Below are 21,825 nucleotides of genomic sequence, written 5' to 3'. Positions count from 1 at the left end.
AGGTACTTGAAAAGTTACTCAATATCCAAGACCAATCACGGTAAAACCCAAATGAGCGACTGGAGTGGGGCCAAATATAGTTAAGGGTTTTTCTCCAAAGAGAACTAGAGAAAGGGCAAGAAAAGAACAAATGCTCAATGTCCTCAGTACTATTCCAACAAAGGATGCAGTTGGGGCTCGTAGGGATGTGGCGGGTAATAAGGAATGACTGGGTTGGAAGGGCTATGTTTAGGGCTCTCCAAAGGGTAAGGGAGTGATGGGGGATATGACTTTTGAACCAAACCAAGGGGGGTCGGGGGTGTGAAACAAGTTCCAGGCAGAAGAAGTGGTGAAGGATTTGGTAATGGAGGGGTGCCAAATAACTATATCATGGGGGTGGGGAAAGATAGGGGGAGGGAGTTTCAGATTTGCGTGGGACTATGATGAGGGGAAGTGACCAGGAACCACTAGAGATAAAAGCCAAGAGGTGGGTAGATTTGGGAATGCAAGTTTCATAGATAGTGCGGGGGGGGAGCGTAAGAAGGATGCCCATCGGATGCCACGGATCTAGCCAGAAGAAAGTAGAGGAACCGGAAGAGATATGGGTGGTAATGGTAGGGAGAACGCAGGGTCTGAGGAGAAGAAGCTTCCTCCAGATCCAGAAGTATTAGGAGGGATAGGGACAATCCATAAAGAGTCAGATTTGAGAAGGTAAAAGTGGACCCAATTGACCTAGATGGAGTCATGATTAGTGACAATTTTCTAGATTAGTTTGAGTAAAAAACGGAATTGACTTCTTGGATTCGATGAATTCCTAGGCCCCCCTTAGATTTAGGTCGACAAATGTTGGACCAACTGATGGGGTGAAGGAATCGTGTAGAGTCTTGACCCTTCCAAAGAAAAGCGTAGAAGAGAGATTCCATTGCAGACGAGATGGCCTTGGGGATGGGGAATATGCCACACCAATAAAGGTAGGAGGATTGGAGCACAGACCGAATGAGCTCCACACCAATTTTGTGTTTCTATCATTGTTTGTTTTCATATTTAATTAGGATTGGTTCCCACAATGCTTCCTTAAATTTAGGCTTTCAAGTTTACACATTGGTTTTGTTTGTCTTTCCTTTTGGGGATTTCTCTAATTACATTCATGCCATTCCCGTTTCAATTTTGTAATATCCACAGATTTGCCATTCCATTCCTTTATTTGTCATTCTCATATGTTTGGGAGTGTCCTATATTGGATATTGGTTGTCATTATGTGTCGAGATGTAATCCTACACGTGAGGAGGAGATTGAAGACTCTTTCTATATCTACTTAGGATTTGTTGATGAATATTATTGGTGAAGATCTTTGTCATCCTAAGATGGTATTCTATAGTAATGTTTAACTTATTATTTTGTCTGCGGTAACTTATACTACTTTTATCTACTTACTTGGTTTGTAGTAAACTATACCACTTTTACCTACATACTTGGTACATAGTAATGTATACTACCTTTTCTTACCTACTTGGTCCGTGGGACTGTGTAGCAATAGCAGCGCTGATAAACATCGAAGAAGAAGGCTTCAACTTGGACAAATAAAAGTAAACTTGAAATTTGAAAGGCAACACCAATCTTGAACCGTGTGCCAATAACAAACGTTGATAAACACTAAGAGAACTTCACCCAGGAGCTAATCAACATCAACTTAAAAATAAACTTTAATTCTTCAAGTTGACCAAACCATCTTATAATGAAAACAGTCGGCAAAATCCATAAGTGTAGCAGCGTCAAAGGCACTATTCAAATGATGCTAGTAGTAGGGATGAATCTCCACACTAACAGATAAAAATTGTAGCTCGAATGTCCACACTTAACCTCTTGCAACAAGGCAAAATAGTTGGCACTGGTATGGGTAGGTAAAAGGCAGTATTGGTTATTGCAGACCAAATAGGCTGGTAAAATGATAGTATAGGTTATTACAGACCAAGTAGGTAGGTAAAAAGCAGTGTGAGTTATTACGCACCAAGTAGGTAGGTAGAGAACAACATAGGTTACTACATACCAAGTAGGTCAATAAAGGTAGTATAGTTTACTATAGACCAAGTAGGTAGGTAAGGATAGTGTAGGTTACTACATACCAAGTAGTTAGTTAGGTGGTGTTGTAGAATACCATTTTAGGAGAACAAATATCTTTATCAATAATATTCATCAACAAATCCAGAGTAGATATAGAAAGAGTCTCCAATCTTCAGTTCACGTGCATGATCACATATGGATGCATAATGACAACCAATATCCAGTATTGGAAATTCCCAATCGGACAAGAGTGACAAATACGGGAATGGAATGGCAAATCTGTAAATGTCACAAACAGGAATGGCATGAATGTAATTAGAGAAATCCCTACAAGGAAACTCCAGATTGCAGAGATCCAATCTAGTCTGCATCTGTATTTAAACTTGCGCAAATCTTAACAGTGTTTTCAGTTTAGTTTGGCCTTTCTAGAAGACCCGCTAGCCTGATTTGATCTGGTCCAGGTGGTTTCAGTTAGGCCTGGGTTCTACATTACATGGACTCCTTTTGTCACGTGTAACCCCTGAATGTTTACTGCCGTTGCAGGTTGAAACATTAAATGTTCATATGCAACATGGAACTTAGATTGTCCCTTTATATAATGATTCCTTTTGAAAATTCTTGAATGTTTTTTTTTTGTTGTAACTTCTTTTAGTTTAGGGTGTGAATAAGAAGATTGACCTAACAGGCCAGTAGGACTAATTGAATCAGGCAGAAACCGAAGCTGCTTGTCTATTTTCTACAGCGGTCCAGTTCAACATGGGGATTGTAATTTCTTTTAGTTATTTGACATTCCAATCTACAACCCAAAAGAGCATTGGACCACTGAATGGATTTGTCTGGTTGGGCTGAAAACTGGACTGCATAAAACTTCAGATATGAGCCATAAGGAAGTTCAGCCCGAATAGAGCCCAATATCTATTGTTGGTTCATTTCTGGTTGCTGACCTGGTAATGGTATCAAATTTGCATGCTGAGGTTGATAGGACAGAAAACAAAATGCTATTGGTTTCAGTTGAGATACCAAGGAGTGAGAGGTGTGGTTTCCATCTATTGGGCTGGTCCCTTGGTGAGTCCATTGGAAACTAATCGAAGCTCGCCAATTATATCCCTAACTTTAAGGTACTTCGTACATGAAGACAAGTATCTTGCAAGTTCCAGTATGTATTGCTCAGTCCCAGGTTACACTGGGGTGGTAGAGGTTGGTTCTTGCTGTAATACTTGGAGGCCAGATTCCTTGCTTTTTTATTTTAAACATGTTTAAAGGGTGATAACTTAATTGAGGAAATAGTTTCTGTAACTTTTTTATGTTAGGTTATTTTCCTTCTGGCTTTGAAGAATCTATATACACTGCATTTTAGCCAGATTTTGCACCCGACAGTATGTTATTCATTATCTACGTACTCACACAGTAAAGTTCCATTGCTTTCTCTAGTTCTAAGTGTATAATCCCTCCCCCCTCTTTCTTTCTTTCTCTCTCTATTCATGATGTCAGTTCTTGTATCAGTGATTTAGGATGAAAATTGTGTTGCTGACTAAGGTTTTGACCAGCTAAAAACCAAAATTTGGTCAAAACCTTGTTGAAACCAGTATATTTTGGGTAGAACTTGACATTTGATGGGGTGATCAAGACTGGACAAAACCATAAAACACTATCAAAAGTTTTGGAACTAGTCAAAACTAGCAATGTAGATTGGGTTTAATTGGTAAAAATTTATTAAATCTTGGTGTTCATTGGTGAAAACTAGTGTAATTTCCAAAATGTTGTCAAAATCCAAAACTTATTGTAGCCTGTTGAAACCTTTGTTTGGTTTGGGCTACATGATCACCTTGTCTTGGACTCCTGGGAAACTGGGATTTTGCTTCCATGTCAATGTTGTCCGGTTTTTCTATCATGTTGGATTTATTTGAATTCTTCCTTCCCATTGAATGAGATACTGAATATATGATGCCATAAAATAATAGTTTTGTGATCAATTGCTGTCAGCCTCTTTTTTTTCCCCTCTTATTTTGTTTTGGGTTTCTTCTTTGTTTTTCTATACAGCCTGTGGTGGATGCTTTTGATCCCAGATTATTGGTAGCTCCAGCTATATTCCATACCTTAGATTTTACGTCTGTGAAGGTATGTATAGAATAACAGTTGAACTCCAATTTGTAATTGGAAATACTTGTCTAATTTTGTTTTGGGTGTCTTGTTTTCACTTTTATCCGTTTACTTTTTGCGCTGGTGAGTGGTGCCTTCCTCATTCATAGAAATCTTATTTCAAGATAAAAACAGCATTTTACCTAGATATATACCGTCTTATTGAACTCTTAATCTGAGCTATTCTTATACTTCTGTTGTTGCGTATGTTTTTCAACATCTTACGTTGGGTTTTGTTAGTGTTATACTTTCTTCCATCGTCTGCTTGGTGTAGTTATACTTTTCAATGAAAGTTGATAGCTTCTGAAGCTCTTGGAGCAACTAAAATTCTGATTATATCCTCTAAAAATTCTGTAGGAGGAGGAACTCTATGAAATTGAAATCCCATTGAATTTCATAGCATCTGTGGGCACTAGAGTTCACGGGCTGGCTTGCTGGTTTGATGTGTTGTTTGATGGGAGGTAATCATTTGATCCATCATTGTGTAGTCTATTGATCCGTCATTATGTCGTCCATGTTGTGGTGTATCACTTTACTTTCTTTTGCTTCTTGTGTTTGCTTCGTGCTATATTCTTTGTTTTCTTGTTTGCATTCTTTAAGAGGCCAATTATTGATGCTTGAACAACTATCATGCTTATTTAATTTGCAGTTCTGTACAAAGATGGCTTACTACTGCTCCTGGTGCACCTACAACTCACTGGTACCAGCTACGTTGTGTTCTATCTCAACCAATATATGTTATGGCTGGACAAGAAATTACTGGACAACTCCGCTTGGTTGCCCATAATGCTCAGAGCTATACAATGCACTTAACTATGTCAGGTTAGGCTTATTTTACTGCTTAATTTGCACTGATGGAAAGGTTTCTTCCTGCATCCCCCCCCCCCCCCCAACAAAAAAACACCCCACCAAAACAAAAAACAAACCAGCCGAAAACCAGAGAGGAGTGAGAGAGAGAGAGAGAGAGATCCCATTGGCGTCTAACATTTGGCAAGTTACTCATGATAGCTAAAATGTGGGGAGTTGGTGCTGATCAAGGAGGAATAATTCAGACATCATCGTGCAAACTTGATCTTAAGGAGCCATACTATCGAATGTCTCAGCCACCGGCTTATGCATGGACCCAAGAACAGCAAGCTCAGCAGCTAATCCAATCCCAGGTATACTCTTTAACCCTTTTTATTGGTTGTCATAAATAAACTAAGAGCTGATTTCTAAAGAATTTATTTAGACATCATGTCGCTATCCTGAAGATCAGTTATACTAGTTATAGGTTTTTGAAGTGTCTGCAGTGCCCCTGTTCCCTAGCGGAAACACTTGTTGACAGTGGTGTGCCTTATCTCAATACTTTCACCAGTGAAGAGGCACCTTTTTTCAAGCATCCAATCAGTCGACTGCTACAAGAGTCCTTGAACAGTTCCGATGGAATATTAATGCTAGCTTCTTCTAGATGTTGTTTGTTCACTAGTACAGTTTCATGTGCATATGCACATGGATTGATTTTTCACTAAAGTTTATTATTAGAAAACCTAAAGTAAACTGAATATAAGAGAAGTGAGTGGTGGAAAGGATATCATGCTTATTTTTTTGGCATATTTGGGAGATATGGTAGTGTTGGAGATATGTTAATGTGTGGAAAGGAATGGCTGAGGTGGTTCCCAACCCCCCCCCCCCTCCCTTTCTCTTTCTCTTAATGGAGAAAATTAAACGTTAGCAACTGTACAAAGGAGCATGAGTGTTGAAAAATTTACTGTGTGAAAAGTAGGAGGGTTGTTCCACAAAAAAAAAAAAAATTTGTGTGAAAAGTAGGGTAGCTTTTTTTCTTCTTTTTTTTTTTGGGGGGGGGGGGGGGGGCAACAGCCTTGCATCTCTTGGATACCCTTTTTCCCATACTATAAGATATACATAGTGGTTTTTATTTTTGGCAAGGCTGCTAGATATTTGTGAAATTGAATTTACTTGTGTTATACAAAGAGATGAGCAGTGAACTATGTGTAGACATAGGGTTGATGTGTTTGAACTCAATTTCAAAGAATAGAGATATAGAGAGATGTGTGAAACCTTTGTCATTGGATGAGTTTGTTTGATTTTTTACCCTAGAAAAACATTTGTTTGATAATTATATTTGAATTTAAAGGAGGTTGAGGTTTATTTATTTATTTATTTTCTATTTGGATTAATTTAAACAAGGATAAAACATACTTTTTCTTTTCTTTTCTTCTTCTCTCTCTTTTACCCCTTTCTTGTTTTTACCAACCTATTAAAAGTTATTTCCTATCATTTTTCTCTTTTCTAACGTTGTTGTTTCATATTCTTTTTAATGCCTTACTTTCTTTTTATGGAAAAGGATTCTTCCTTTTTTATTTCATTCCATCTCTCTTTCATGACTACCAATGGTAATGTTAAAATCATATTAAGGTAGTAAGTTTAAACAAAAAGAGAAAGAACAAACGATGTGAGTAGGTTTTTCTTCCCCCTCTATAAAATCATCATGGTAGATTCTATATTTAATATGTTACTGTCTGGATGCCTTGAGGGTGTGAGATAGAAATAAAATGTGGATGAAACATGTGGAATTTGGGTTTTTATTTATTTTATTGATAAATGTTTTATAGTTTTGGTTGAATATTCCTAAGTGAACATATGGTAGTTATTGAGTGGAAATAGGGTCCCCCCCCCCTTTCTTCTTCCTCTATTATAGGGATAAATTAAAATGAGCAAATTGCACTGGCACCCCAAAATGGAGGCCTTAAAGCACTGACACCCCACTTTATGTTTAAAAAGCACCGAGACCCCAAAATTGGATTTTCATTGGATATATTTGTCCAATTTATCATTGAAAACCTTTCGGACACTGTTTATTATAGGGATATTTTTGAAAATAAACAATAATTTAATTGTTTTTAGTGATAAATTGGACAAATATATCCAATGAAAATCCAATTTGGGGGTCTCTGTGCTTTTTAAACATAAAGTGGGGTGTCAGTGCTTTAAGACCTCCATTTTGGGGTGCCCAGTGCAATTTGCTCAATTAAAATTGATGTGAATGATTTTTTAGGGGGGGGACTTCTCTTTTATTTTACTTTTTTATGAGAAAATTTAAATGTTAACAACTGTACAGAGGATGTGACTGTTGAGATTTTTTGTGTGTTAGAGAGAGAGAGAGAAAAGTAGGAGGGTGCCCACACAAAAAAAGTAGGTTTTTTTATCAACACCCCCCCGGGGAACACACCCGCATCTAGCTTTTTCCTTTTCTTCTTTTCTTCATAATATAAGTTATACTCAGGTTTTTAATTTTGGCAAGTCTGCTAGATATTCGTGAAAGTGAATTTACTTATAAGATATTCTTGGGGGGCCATGGTGGTTTTAGAAGAGTTCTCCAATCAGCATCGACCAGGCCAGCAGTCTTCACAGAGCAACAAACCTAACCGGAAGACAGCAACACAGCCCCCCCACCCGCGACCACAAGAACCCACCCACCATTCTTCCATCACAGTGACCAAGAAGACCCCCCCACCATCTTCTCTCCATTCGGCCCCTTCCCTTCTCCCTTTCTTTCTTGTGGCAGATCTGTAAACAGGGTGGAAAAGGAAAATAAAAATAGAGAGAAGAGAGGAAAGCAAGATCAAGAAAGACCCAAGAAAACTTCCGAACTCATTTAGTTTTGTCAAATATATCCAATGAAAATCCAATTTAATTGTTTTTAGTGATATTTTTGGACAAATAAACAGTAATTTTTTAACAACTGTACAGAGGATGTGACTGTTGAGATTTTTTGTGTGTTAGAGAGAGAGAGAAAAGTAGGAGGGTGCCCACAAAAAAAAAAGTAGGTTTTTTTATCAACACCCCCCCCCGGGAACACACCCTTACATCTAGTTTCTTTTTTTCTTTTTTTTTTTTTTTTTTTCTTCATAATATAAGTTATACTCAGGTTTTTATTTTTGGCAAGTCTGCTAGATATTCGTGAAATTGAATTTACTTATGTTATACAAGAAATGAGCAGAAAACTATGTGAAAACATAGGGTTGATGTGTTTGGGCTCATTTTCAAAGAAAAGAGATAGAGAGATGCATGAAACCATTGTCATTGAATTAGTGTGTTTGATTTTTTACCCTAAATAATGAATTTTTTGTTGATTTTATTTGAATTTTAAGGAGGTTGAGGCTTTTAGTTTTATTTTTTATAGTATAATTTTAAAATTTCTATTTGGATTAATTTAATTAGAGATAAAACATACTTTTCTTCTTCTTCTTCTCTCTCTCTTTTACCCCTTTCTTGTTTTTACCAACCTACCTAAAGTGATTACCTGCCGTTTTTCTCTTTTCTAATTGTTGTTTAATCTTCTTTTTAATGTCATTCTTTCTTTTTTTTAGAAAGGGATTCTGCCTCTTTTATTTCATTTCATCTTTTTCCTTCACTACCAATGGTGATGTTAAAACTGTATTAAGGTAGTAGGTTTAAATAAAAAGAGAGAACACAATGCGAGTTGGTTTATCTTGCTCCCCTCTATAGAATCATCATGGTAGGTTCTTTATGTAATTTGTTATTGGGCAGAAGTCTTGAGAGTGAGAGAGAGAAAGAGAATGTGGATGAAACATGGGGAATTTGGGTTTTCTTAATATATTGATAAACACGTTGTTTTGGTTGAATATTTTGGGTGAACTTAGGATCGTTATTTTTTGTCTTCTTCTTTCTTTGTTATGGGGAATAAATTAAATTTAATGTGAATTCAGTTTTAGGTATGGGACTCCTTTGTGTGTGTGTGTGTGTGTGTGTGTGTTTTCCCCCTAACTTTCTATTTTGTTCTATGGTTCTTTTCTTTTTCTTTTCCCCTCATGTTTATTAGAGTCCACTGAAAGTGTAAATTTATTTGCTTTTTTTTTGTTTGTTTTCTTTTTTCATTATTAGATTAAATTAGGGGACAGTAATGGGAGTTGTTTTTTCTCCGAGGGAGGGAAACATGGTTGGTAATTTAGAGTGTGGAAATTGCTAAAAGGTAACAATCTATTGTATCAAGAGCATCGTTGACTAAAACTCGTGGAGAACTGTTCATTTGACGATGGCTAAATTGGCTAAATAAGGGAGGTGACAATTTGTAAAGAGATACGGTTTGGGGTAAGGGGTGCTTGTTGAAGAGATGTAACTGTGGTAATAAATAGGGGTATTTTGGTTCAGTGAACGAATATACCAAAGATGAATTTGTACTTTTATGTGGTAGGGATAATGATGTTAGCACGGAAATTCCCCTGGCCGAAATTCTAATTTGGGCCCCCAAAGCCCAACTAGGGGCCCAAACCGCCTTAGTGGCAATTTGGTCATTTCCCCCTCAGTTAATTATTTAAGTTTCAGAATTTTTATCTTAATTTTTGGAGTCCAAATCTGTTTTTGATTCCTTGTTTGAGTCGGTTAAGTGAGTTCTTGTGCCACTGGGAATCTATTTTAAATAAGATTTATTGTGGATAATTAGGTCTTTTATTGCAAGTTAATTTTTTTAATTTCTTTTGGTTGTTATTTACATAGTTGTATTGGAGATCCTAGTCTATAAAAGGAAACCCCAGTTGATTCGGTTTTTATTTCCTACTAAGAGTCTTAAGTCTTTCCCTTGGGAGGGCCATGGTGGTTTTAGAAGAGTTGTTCTCCAATTTCAGCTATCGATCTTCAGGTTCCAGCAGTCTTCTTACAGTAGCAACATAACCTATTCCTGGTAAGTACAGCAACTACAGCCCTCCCCTACCCTGCGACTTCATCAAGAACCCATCCCACTCTTATTTCTTCCATCACAGTGACCAAGAAGCCCCTCATACCCCTGCAATCCTCTTTAGATCTCTCCCCCCACCCCTGCAGCAACCTTTGACCCCCCCCCCATCTTTTCTCCATTTGGCCCCTTCCCTTCTCCTTTTCTCTCTTGTGGCAGATCTGAAAACAGGGGGGAAAAGGAAAATGAAAATAGAGAGAAAAGAGGAAAGAAAGGACGAAAGAAGGGAGGAAAGCAAGATCAAGAAAGACCCAAGAAAACTTCCCAACTCATTTAGTTTTGTCAAACCAAATCTTATCCAAACCTTTCCAAGATCCCTTAAAACTTACCAAGCCTTCTCCCTCCATTAGAGATAGTTCCCTAAGCCTTCCCCTACTATTTCTTTCAACCCTTGGGTGATTTTGGTGTCTCAAAATCATCCCTAAACCCCTCCAGTACCCAGCCACAGACTTCCTATGAATCCTCAACACATCCTATATTTCTTTGTTGCGACCCCTATCGATTTCGGTTACTCAAAATCATTCCAAATTCATCCAAGACCATCCCATAAGAGGTCCATTAATTCCATAATCTACCCAAGCATACCCAAACCATCCAATAAACAAACACAACCTTATTATTAAGCCCTAATTTGTGCTGGTTCTAGTTAAGGAGGATCCTGGAAGAATAACGCAGACCCTTGTGTTACATCAAGTAGTATGATTGTAGATTTAATATCATGCCTTGAGAAAGATACTTGGTTGGCAGACAAGTCTGCCAACTCCTGTACAAACCTCTGGATGAATAATGACTATATAAGAGGGATAGCGAGGCCAGTACGAAAGCAGGGGCCATTAAGTAATAAACAAAAAGATGTAGTACAACTGAACACCTTGCAAGAATGATGGCTTGGTAGACTAAATTGGCAATACAGAACTCCCTCCATTAATTGATTGGTTTTAGTTGATTCTCGTTAATATATATATTCGTTTTTGATGTAGTACAACTGAACACCTTGCAAGAATGATGGCTTGGTAGACTAAATTGGCAATACAGAACTCATTCCATTAATTGCTTGGTTTTAGTTGATTCTCATTAATATATATATTGGTTTTTGTATAGTGAGAGAGCTGTGGCTGTTGTTGCCTAGTTTTCGGCTAGTTCTTTGTTTTCATGCATAAAAAGTGCATTTACTCTGTAAAAAAGAGAGAAAGGGGAATAGATGAGAGAGGAGAACTGTGAAAATAGTGAACTAGTAAAGATTACATGGCTATTGTTCCGTTATTCCTATTTCAAATACTCCATAGATCCTATTAGAAAATGACACTATCATTTGGCACAGATGATTGGAACAATAATGCTAGGAGAAGTCAAGAATTTCAGAGGACAATGACCAAGCCCTTGAGCTGAAGAAAGTTTTAATCTCCCATCTTTTTAGTGCATCTCATTTCCTTCTTGCATCCATTCATTGGTTAAGTTCTTCAAAGCAGTGTTAGTGAAATTGAAGAGCTTGACAAGTGAGCTTTTCTTCTGGCCAATTATAAACTTCCGTTTTCACATATAACCACCTAATAAGGGGATCAAACTGCCTTCCTAGTTCCTAGGGAATGCATTAGAGGAAGATCAGACACTTAAAAGTTTTATGTTTGGAACTTCTTATACTATACCACCTTTTTGAAAACTTGCAAGAAAGATTTGATTATTTATTTCCCTACTCCTTATCTGGAACTCAGGCAAGAAAGTACATTTTAGCGTTGGGCGATCTAGTGAGATCGTCAGACACCCTTTATGAAAGGATTACCCAGGGATTTAAAACTAGGGAATTGCTTTGAATTTATAGTTGCTTGTTCTTATGCATCTCTTGCCTTTTGAGATGTAATTTTGGTGTTCCATGAGATAAACCGACTTATCTGTTCTGTTAAGTACCAGCGCTAAACCTATTTGATAGATCTATAACTGGGTATGCCTTTGTTTGCAGGACGCTCTTGGGCCTGGCCTAGTGCAGCAACTGTCACAGAATTCTGGGGCTGCTTTGCCAAGATGATGAGAAGATCAGTTCTGCTCTTTAGGGTGAGAATGGTTCTGAGATATTACTTTGGTGGTTGCATTTTCATTTACACAGCCAGAGCGTGATGGGTACCACATCTATCTGCTACATGAATTATGTTAATGACTAGCCTGGTTGAAGCTGAATGTAAATAGTAGTACTATATAGTTCTTGACGTTTCCAAAATTCTGATCAAACTAATTTTGCAGCCATATTTAAAGATAGTCATTGTCGCCAGGAAAGGGCAGATGGGACGTGCTAGGTGACACACAATGTTTTGTTTATCAGAATTTCAGTCATTTACATAAACACGTCTGATCAGGTAGCTGGTGTTGTTAGAAACAGAGAGGAGAAAGTCGAGGTTTGAGAAAGGCAGAGGAGATTGAAAGGACGAGATGGGGATGCATGGGTTATGTATACATTGTATTTTTCCTTCTCTCTCATCCCGAGTGCTGTCAGGGAATTGAAGCAGACCGAAGGTGAGCTAAAATCTTAAGGACGTTTTTCTGGAGCAATTATTTATATATATTTATTTTTTTTTGGAGAAAATAGTTGAAAATCTTAGCGTATAATGGAGTGTGGTTTATTGCATACCTAGCGCGCCTTAAAATTGTGGATTCATCAGACATCTAACTTTTGCCAAAAAATTGCCGCAGCTGATTTGTGACCCATCCAATTTTGAACACCTTGATTCATCAGACCTCACCCCAGCTTGGGCATGAGCACTACTGGCTTCTGTGGACTATACTAGGTCTCCAGTGGGGCTCTACTAACAGTGCCAGTGCTTGTGCTGGTAGTGCACAGGACTATTGCTTGTATAGGTCGCACTCAATAAAAAGTTCGAACATTGCGTAGCGGGGGGAGGGGGCACTCGGTTGCCGCTACTGCATCCCCTCCATCCCCTCTTTTTAGTTGCCAAAAAAGAACAGGATCCATAAATACATTGCGAAGGGAAACATCCACGCCAAAACATAAAACCCATATATGCTACTGGCATTTGGGGGGCCCAGGTTGTGATTGTTGTCGTTGGCATAAAATACAGAGGATTACTAATATGTAGGAGGTGGGTTTGGTGCTTATTTAGGGTGGAAATGGATGATTTAAATTTGTCGTTTAAGTGCACATTTTTTCGATTCCCTATTTCTCTTGGAGGAGTCAGAGCCCGTTAATTCCTGCTTTACCCAACTGCTTGAAACCTTACTTTTGCCCAGGAGAATTGGTAGTTTGGCTGCAATAGTTGATCCTTTGCTCCTGTATGTACTGGAAAATATGTTCTCGTTAAATTAGGGTGAATTTGTAACACTAATCCTCCTTGATTTCGAGTTACCAAAACCGTCCTCCAAAGCAAGGTAGAATTGATCCAAGGCCCTTGCGTTTATCTTACGTTCCACTTATGGTTCAGGACTCTATTACCGACACAGCCGTTTGTTACGACAGTAGAATGATGCGACACTTTGATACCCTTTTAACTTCAACCACACTTTGATACTCTTTTTACCTTAAACCGAAAAAGGAAAAGCATCCAAAGAATAATCTTCTCAACTTTGCAATGTGGTCAAGGGAAGTTAGGAATGTGTTAATTTTCAACAATCGTCATGTCCCTTTTCTTGGAAGAAGTTTTCCTCCATCGCAGTTAAGGCACAAATGTGATCAAAGTCATGGTAGTAGATGCATTAGAATTGACGACTTAGGCAATTCTGGTTTTGGGATAAAAATTTGGATTATGGTTAAGATAAATCGAGGTTAATTCAATCGTACTCGGGAGTGTCATGATAAATCAGGTAGGTTGAGCTGAAGAACCTTTGCATTGTAAGGATCTAGGTTAACTTGACTTAACCCATTTCATTGACAACCCTAGGTTTACATTGCAAACCGTCTTTCCATGAAGCGAGAAAGGGGCACACTGCCTGTTTTTCCCAATTATAGAAATCGTATGGTATGGCTACATTCCTTAGTTCAGAAATTGTCCCTTTTGAGTCTACGGCACTTCTTCATTGCAAAAGTACATATTATTGTATTGATGTTTTTTCACAACACAATAGGGATGGAGTTCATGTAGGACGAATTGAAGTTATATTTTAAAATTATTTTGTTAGCACTCAAATGTATATTCTACATCAATTGTTTGGTAGAGAAGTGTCAAAATAATAAGTACTCTCTTAAAAGGCTGCAATCTAAACTCGTGCTTTTCCGAGAGGAAGATGAGGGGATGGATCACCATCGGGGAGACGTTTCTTTACCAAAATAAATATAAAATAGCTAATGTAGGGTTGGTTGAGTGGTAAAGATTCAAACTTCTCAGTGGAGAGGTTGTGAGTTTGACACTTGAGAACGGCATTAAATTTTTAGTATTAAAAAAGCACCATTATTAAAAAGAAATAATAATAAATATAGAATATGTGTTCCCTCGACAGGGAGATAATCCTCCGGATTACATGGGTCCCGTTTGTCTTGGAATGGGCTTGGCCGAAGCCCATTAAAAGTGTCCCACCATTACATCTCTGTTCCTCTCAATCGAGAGATGTGCCATACAGAACATCGTAACGCGTGCCCGACATTTGTATGTATGACACTGCTTAATTGATCGACACGTGTACATTTGGATGACCTGCCAGAATGACGTGGCAGTTTTCACATGGAGAATCAATCGATTCCAAATCGGCAAGGCTTTGTGGATCTAGAACTCTAGTCTACAAGTCTAAACCTTGAAGTAATCTTATTTCTTAGCCCAGAAGAGTCAAACATATTTGAAGGAATCGACGAATCAGGCAATTCAGCCGTTCACACGTGCTTCAGCACTTTTCATATTTGCCGTGTGATCTGTTAAACATCGATCGCCATCCGTCACAAGGGATGAAGAATTTCCCTATAAATGGAAACCATCGCAACTGTCTTCGATGTATGTGCGTTGTGAGTACTGGAATACCGTTTCGTTTGCATCTGTCGCGTCCTTGATTTCGAATTGTCGAGAAAGAATAGAAGGTTTCGAAGCTTTAAATAAGAAGATTGGAGTTGAGCGATAATGGCTGAAGCAGATATTCAACAACAACAACAACCAGAGATGGTAAGGGCATTCAACTTTGAAAACACTTAATAATGGTGGAGAAATTGTTCGATTAGTATTTCATCTTTCCGTTTCTTGTTTCTTTTATTTTGCTTTATTCCTTTGATTTGCTCTTCCCCAGAAGGTTCCTAGGTTTTAATGTTTTATGATTGGAGATCGATCGTGATGGATCCTGATTGTCGTTAGTTATTCTTTAGGGTTTTAGGCTTTCAGTTAACGCTTTTCCATAAATTCTTCTTGATTTTCCCCTGTTTTTCGATTTCAGTCTCAAGATGGTGCTGAGAGGCCGCTCAAGTATCTGGACTTCGTTCAAGTCGCAACTCTTAACATCTTTACTTGCCTCTCAACTCTTTACGAGTACGCCAAGGAGAACTCCGGTCCTCTGAAACCTGGCGTTCGAACTGTTGAAGGCACCGTCAAGACCGTCGTCAGTCCTGTTTACGAGAAATTTCATGACGTTCCATTTGAACTCCTCAAGTTCGTGGATCGCAAGGTTAGGTCTCTCAATTCGAATCCTTCAAAAATTTCCTCGAACACAGCATAGCATAATTTAGCGTTTGATTGATATAAATCTTTATTCGAATTTGATTTCTGAAACCCTTTTTTCCCCTGCAAAGATCGATAGATCTCTATTAAAGTCAAATCGAAGATATGAAACTGCTCTTTCTCTAATTCTCTGAAACTCCGCCGGTTTCTATTCCCTGTGGGCGCAAAAACTGCTAAAGAAACTAAACATTCATTTGGTGACGTGGCTGTACAGGTGGACGAATCTGTAAGTGAAGTAGAACGCCACGTTCCATCTTTGATGAAAGACGTTTCGAGTACTGCATTCTTGGCGGCTCAAAAGGCTCCAGAGGTGGCTCGAGCTGTTGCTTCTGAAGTCCAGCGCGCCGGGGTGGTGGACACAGCAGCGGACATAGCGAAAACGGCTTACAGCAAATGCGAGCCAGCCGCCAAAGACTTATACGCCAAGTACGAGCCGGTGGCCGAGCGATATGCCGTGACGGCGTGGCGCTCGCTTAATCAGCTCCCTCTGTTTCCTCAAGTGGCTCAGATTGTTGTTCCCACAGCAGCCTATTGGTCAGAGAAGTATAATTCCGCTGTGTGTTGTGTAGGTGAGAGAGGATTCACTATCGCATTGTTTCTACCGTTGATTCCGGTGAAGAAGATAGCTAAGGTCTTCGGAGAAACCAAGGAGAGGAAATCTGGGCCCACTTTTATTCCAATCGACAGTACCGAACAGGTCGTAGCGCAATGATGATCCTTGGGCGTCCGAAAATCAAATAATTTGATTTCTTTTTTAACGGAATTATCGCATTATCGTGTGTTACACTTTCGTTTGTTTAGTCGAACGAAGGTTTGTTTTTCAATTGAACAAGGTTGTTGCGTGCCTCTTCTGTGAATATTGGTTTCAAAACGTTTTGCTTATATGAAGTAATTATGAAATATGATATCAAGTAGTTGTGCAATATTTTTTTGAATGGCAACGTTTCAAATTTTAATTAAGATAAGATTATTATATTTTAAAAAGAGCTGATACAAGCCAAGATCTCCTTAATTCTTGATAAAGAAATTAAAACCTGTTAACTTAATTTACGCTTATGAGAGAAAGGGGATTTTACCACCCAAAAAAATATATATATAGAACGGGAAAATGAGACTATACCTCTATATGCACACATAGGAACACATTGGATGAAAGTACATTAATAATAAGTCTTATAGATACTAATAATAATATTAGTCTTTATTCTCTAACATTATTCCGCAAAGTCAAGGGTCTTTCTAGGAGCTTGAGTTTGGACAGTAGAAGACGAAAGCGAGATATAGAGAGACTCTTGGTAAGTATATTGGCAAACTGATCAAGGATGGATAAAAAATGAAGACATAGCGCTTTCTTGGCCACCATATCAAGAACAAAATAACGGTGAGATACGTAGCCCAATGTTATCACACCAAAGGGTGGAGAAAGATAAAAAAGAAACCCCCAACCCCTTCAATAAGGATATAATCCAAGTAAGCTTAGTAGCAACAGCAAGTGTTTGATATTCACTCTTAATATTGGAACGAGCAATAGTAGATTGTTTTCTTGATTGCCAGAAAACCAAATTGGAGCTCACAAATATAAGAAAACTACCTTGGTATTTTCTGTCATCAGGACATCCAGTCGACATCAGAAAATGTCTCGAGAGAACATGAAGAGGATAGTGTTAAATGAAGGCCAAAGAGAATCGTACCATTTAAGTAATGAAGAAGCCGCTTAAGAACAATCCAATGATCCTCGATTGGGGTAGCCAAAAATTGACACAACTTGTTCATAAAATAGGAGAGATCCGGTCGTTTAAGAGTGATATATTGTAAAGCTCCTACCAAACTTCGATAAGTAGTTGGATCCGACAAAGGGGCACCACCAACCTTAGAGAGGTGAAGAGAGGGAGCCATAGGAGAGGAAATCGACTTTGTATCGAGCATCCCGACCCGGTCCAATAAAGATTGAATATAACGCTGTTGGGAGAGCAAAATACCTGATGAAAGAGGGACTAATTCTATCCCAAGAAAAAAAGGAGCAATGCCAAGATCCTTAAGAGCACGTTCTTGAGCCAACATAGAGATAATGTGATCAATGGCCGTATGCGAGGGACCAGTGATTAAAATGTCATCAACATAAACCAAAATGTATATTGGAATCTCAGAATGGGGTAGAATGAACATGGACGTATTTGTCTTAGAGCCCATAAAACCCAATCCAAATAAGTAAGAGTTGAGGTGCTAAAACCAAGCCCTTGGTGTTTGCTTTAAACCATAGATGGAGCGCTTAAGCTTACACACATGAGAAGGATATTGAGGATCAACATAGCTCGCAGGTTGACTCATATAAACCTCCTCAGTAACAAACCCATGGAGGAAAACATTATCTACATCAAGTTGACGAACAACCCATTTTGAAGAAACAACCAAGGATAGAATGATACAAATCGTCGTATATTTTACCATGGGACTAAAAGTTTCTTCATAATTAAGCCCATATTCTTGAGTATACCCTTTTGCAACAAGGCGAGCCTTATAACGCTCAATAGTCCATCGGATTTTCGTTTGATACGAAACAACGACTTGCAACCAATAATATGCCGATCAAGAGGAGGCGTAGTAAACTCCCAAGTGTTATTAGATAAAAGGGCATTAAATTCGGCATCCATGGCTTGACGCCAAACAATATGTTTACTAGCCTGACCAAAACAAGAGGGCTCAATGTTAATAGGGCCAAAAACTTGTAATACCAAAAGTGATGGGTATCTAGTGGCAAAATAGCTTTTTGGTAGCTTGGGCACGTGAGTGCCATCAAGGGAACGTGTGACCATCCGATGGGATGGAGACGGGAACAAAGGGAGTCAGGTACAACAAAATTTGGGGGCAAACCGGTATCATCTAAAGCAACCAATGGAGCGTGACAAGTGGCATTAGGAGATAAAGAGGCATTAGGCATAATCGTGGGCTGAGGCAAAACAATGGAAGTAGACACAGGAGTGGGCTCAAGCAAACAAGTAACAAGCCCAATTGGGTCCAAAGAAGGAATAGGTGGGCTAGCAGAATGGGTAGAAGGATCAAAAATATTTTCTAGTGATCCAACATGTTCTGAAAGCCCAGAAAATTCCACAGGAATTAAAATGGGCCCAACATTTTCTGGAGGAGTTACAAAATGTAAGGGAGTAAGAGAATCTTGAAACTGAAAAACCAACTCATCGAACACAACAGTCTTGCCAGTGAGCAGATCAAGGCATTTATAACCATGGCGTCGAGGACTATATCCAATAAAAACACACTAAGCAAATTAGTATTAAGCTTATGACGATTACACGGAGGTAAGAAAGGATAGCAGGGACATTCAAAAGTTCTCAAAAACTAGTAATCGAGAACCCGTCCAAACAAATGATAATATGGACTGTCAAAATTAAGAGCAGCACAAGGTAATCGATTGATGACAAACACAGTAGTAGAAAAGCAACAGTCCAATATTTCAAAGGCATATGTGCCTAAGAAAGCATAGCAAGGCCCATTTCAACAATATGATAGTGACGTCATTCAACATGACCATTCTGTTCAAAAGTCTTGGGGCATGTTAAGCGATGGAGAATGCCATTCTCCTGAAAATTTTGGAAAATTCACCACCGTCATAAGTTTGAAGACACTTAATCTTCACAGAAAACTGATTCTCAGCCATAGTTTTAAAAAGCTGAAAAACCTTAAAACATTTGATTGTTGAGCAACTGTATATAGCCAAGTGAAACACATGAAATCATCAATGAACGAGACATACTATCTACGACCCTCAGTAGAAGTCTCAAAAGCTGGACCCTAAACATCAAAGAAAACAAGTTGCAGGGGTGCAAAGGTGTGCATTATGCATGCATCAAAAGGAAGTTTATGAGCCTTAGCTCTTATACAATGTCCACATATAGTTCGTGATTTAGAGTTTATAGAGGGTAACCCAAACGTAGACAAAACCCGACTAACAATACCAAAATTGATGTGCCCAAACCGAGAATGCCAAAACTTCAGGTGTAGCTCGAATAGCAGAATAGGCAGTAACAGAGGGAAAACCATGAGGCATGGGTGGCATTTTATAGATACCATCTTCGAGAACTCTGGTGAGAAGGACCTAGCCCTATGATCAATCCTTGACATAAAAATATCGACAAAACATTGTTATGATTAGTGAACTTACTAATTGATAACAAATTAGAAGAGGCATGTGGAACATGAAGAATATTTTTCAGTTGAAATTATGAACCAGCAAAATTAATAGTGGAATGACCAGTGTGGGAGATCAACAAACCTAATCCATCACAAATTGTAATTATTTCTTGACCAATATACTCTACTGGAGAACTAATGGCAGCAAGATTGAAGGTAATGTGATGTGAAGCATGAGAATCAAGGATCCAAGTATGATTAGATCCTAAATTTGATCCGGCAAATTGAGCCCAAGGATTTTCAGAGAAGACAACATTCCTCTGATAGTAGAATTTAGGGGAATGTCATTGACATTACAAATTTTACAAAAGAGAGTGGAATAATTGTTGCGACCACCACCACGGACACTTGAGCGACCACCATAACTCCGTGAACCACCACAGTTACCATAGGTAGAATGACCTTGAGAAGGACGAACAGAGGATGAAGGACCACCAGAGGTTGCAAATTTAGAGGAAAGAGGAAGATGCTAGTTGTGCTAAGATGTTAGTAATATATTGAAAGTAGATTGAGCGCGAATTTCCTCGCATAATAGCAAGTCACGAAGATCTGCAAAATGAATTGGAGTATCCCGTGTTGTCACAGAGGTGATAAAGGCTTGATAATCAGAACCTAATTTGCCAAGAACAAACAACACTAAGTTTGCATATGAGATCGGAGAAGAGGCAAGAGCGTGAGCATCAGCAATACGTTTCACTCGCAAAAGATATTCTTGCATAGACTCAGGTCCTTTTCAAATAGCATGGAGCTGCATCCATAGTTGCATGATTCGAGCTTGAGAAGGAGAGGCATAGGTAGCAGAGAGAGAATTTCAGACTTTTGCAGAGGTTTCAAGGCCAACCACCTCCGAATGAACCGATTCAGTGAGTGAGGAAAGGATCCAACTCATAAGAAGTTGATCTTGCTTCTGCTAGATGAAAAACGCAGGATTTGAAACAGAATTACTCGAATCCAAATCAAGAAATGGTGAAGGACGCGGAATCGAGTCATTGATTAAAGCAAGAAGACCAAATAGTTTGTAGATGAAAGCTTCACCGACATATAGTAATGAGCATTTGAAAAAGAAAGAGAGGAATTCAGTTCAGCAAAATGAACAAAAGACGTTGATTTAGAAGCCATTGATGAACAAACACAAAAGCGCAACAAAAAAAAAAAAAAACGCAGAGAAAGCAGAGTACAGAGGACTTAAAAAGCTTCAGGAAAAACCACTTCAAGAAGCTTCATGAGAAAGGTAGCAAAGAAAACACACGGATCTTAAATTGAGCAGTGATTTCACTTCTAAAAATATCTCTTTTTATTAAACTATTTTTCTGATAGGCAACGTTAGGGTTCTTTAGTGGAGCCGTAGAGCAATACTGGTGAGAATTGAAAATAATTTATTAAAGAAAGTGTTTTTTATTTTATTGTAAAATCGTTGCTTGATGATGGGTGATTTCGACAGGGAGAAGGTGGGGGAGGTGGTGGCTAGTAGGGAGAGGGTGTGTGGTGGCGAGTAAGTTTTGGCAAGGTGTAGGAAGATGATGGGTGAAGGGGGAATTCCTCAATCCACCTAAGGAGTGGGTATAGTACAAAAAATAAGCGTATGTTAGTAATTTAAAATTGGGAGGGCATTTTGATAATTTATAATAAGAGTTAACTGGGCATTAATTGAAATTGTGAAGTTGCATGTGGGTTGGATGTAATTTATGCCACAAGGGAGATAACTAGAGTTTTGGCCAGTTTTAAGTTCATAAAAAACCTCAAATTTTTATTTTTTGGGGTGGGGGGCAATTACTCCACTACCACAGTAATCCAGTTGGACATATCTTAAGGGTATCAAGATTGCTAGCAAGACCCCTAAGATCATACACCTATTTTTGTTGATGATGCTTTCATTTTTTGTAGTGCATTTGAAAATGATCTCTCCACCATTAAGGCGGGATTGGACCTATTTGCAGATCTTTTAGGACAAAACACCAATTTTGAGAAAAGTGAACTATTTTTCAATTCAAAAGTGTCCTCTCAAGAAAGAGACAGGCTTTGGAACATCTTTAGTATCCTGAAATGAAT

At 38.5% G+C, this 21,825-nt stretch overlaps 2 protein-coding genes across 5 annotated transcripts in view; both read left to right on the top strand.

Moving 5' to 3' along the window:
* The window catches only part of LOC149019725 (putative histone-arginine methyltransferase CARM1), a 29,265-nt gene extending 16,448 nt beyond the window's left edge, over nucleotides 1-12,817 (top strand). The window contains exons 11-17 of one of the 4 annotated variants that reach the window (XR_016173124.1): nucleotides 4,081-4,158; nucleotides 4,537-4,640; nucleotides 4,829-5,001; nucleotides 5,188-5,339; nucleotides 11,892-11,983; nucleotides 12,182-12,222; nucleotides 12,306-12,817. Coding sequence is in view for 2 of the 4 variants with exons in the window: in XM_089153706.1 (XP_089009832.1) it covers nucleotides 4,081-4,158; nucleotides 4,537-4,640; nucleotides 4,829-5,001; nucleotides 5,188-5,339; nucleotides 11,892-11,957 (573 nt within the window). In the remaining 2 variants the exon portion in view is untranslated. Of the gene's footprint in view, nucleotides 1-4,080; nucleotides 4,159-4,536; nucleotides 4,641-4,828; nucleotides 5,002-5,187; nucleotides 5,340-11,891; nucleotides 11,984-12,169 lie in introns of all 4 variants that reach the window. The other 3 variants (XR_016173123.1, XM_089153706.1, XM_089153705.1) reach the window with 3 other exon arrangements.
* A 1,903-nt stretch (nucleotides 12,818-14,720) lies between these two features.
* LOC149019724 (Rubber elongation factor protein (REF)) lies at nucleotides 14,721-16,475 on the top strand. Its single transcript, XM_089151090.1, has 3 exons — nucleotides 14,721-15,024; nucleotides 15,290-15,517; nucleotides 15,785-16,475. The coding sequence occupies exons 1-3, from the start codon at nucleotides 14,983-14,985 to the stop codon at nucleotides 16,280-16,282; spliced, it is 768 nt and encodes a 255-aa protein (XP_089007216.1). The 5' UTR covers nucleotides 14,721-14,982; the 3' UTR covers nucleotides 16,283-16,475.
* The last annotated feature ends 5,350 nt before the right edge of the window (nucleotides 16,476-21,825 follow it).

The sequence above is a fragment of the Hakea prostrata genome, chromosome 4 (genome assembly GCF_041222555.1).
Source record: "Hakea prostrata isolate BN-2017 chromosome 4, UWA_Hpros_2, whole genome shotgun sequence".
Taxonomy (NCBI): Eukaryota; Viridiplantae; Streptophyta; class Magnoliopsida; order Proteales; family Proteaceae; genus Hakea; species Hakea prostrata.
Note: the sequence above shows the minus strand (reverse complement) of the source record. Positions and strands in the feature narration are given on the sequence as shown.

Coding starts and splice junctions, on each gene's coding strand:
- LOC149019724 (XM_089151090.1), top strand. CDS start 14,983: ATGGCTGAAGCAGATATTCAACAACAACAACAACCAGAGATG. Junction 15,025..15,289: donor AACAACAACAACCAGAGATG/GTAAGGGCATTC, acceptor TTTCGATTTCAG/TCTCAAGATGGTGCTGAGAG. Junction 15,518..15,784: donor TCAAGTTCGTGGATCGCAAG/GTTAGGTCTCTC, acceptor GTGGCTGTACAG/GTGGACGAATCTGTAAGTGA.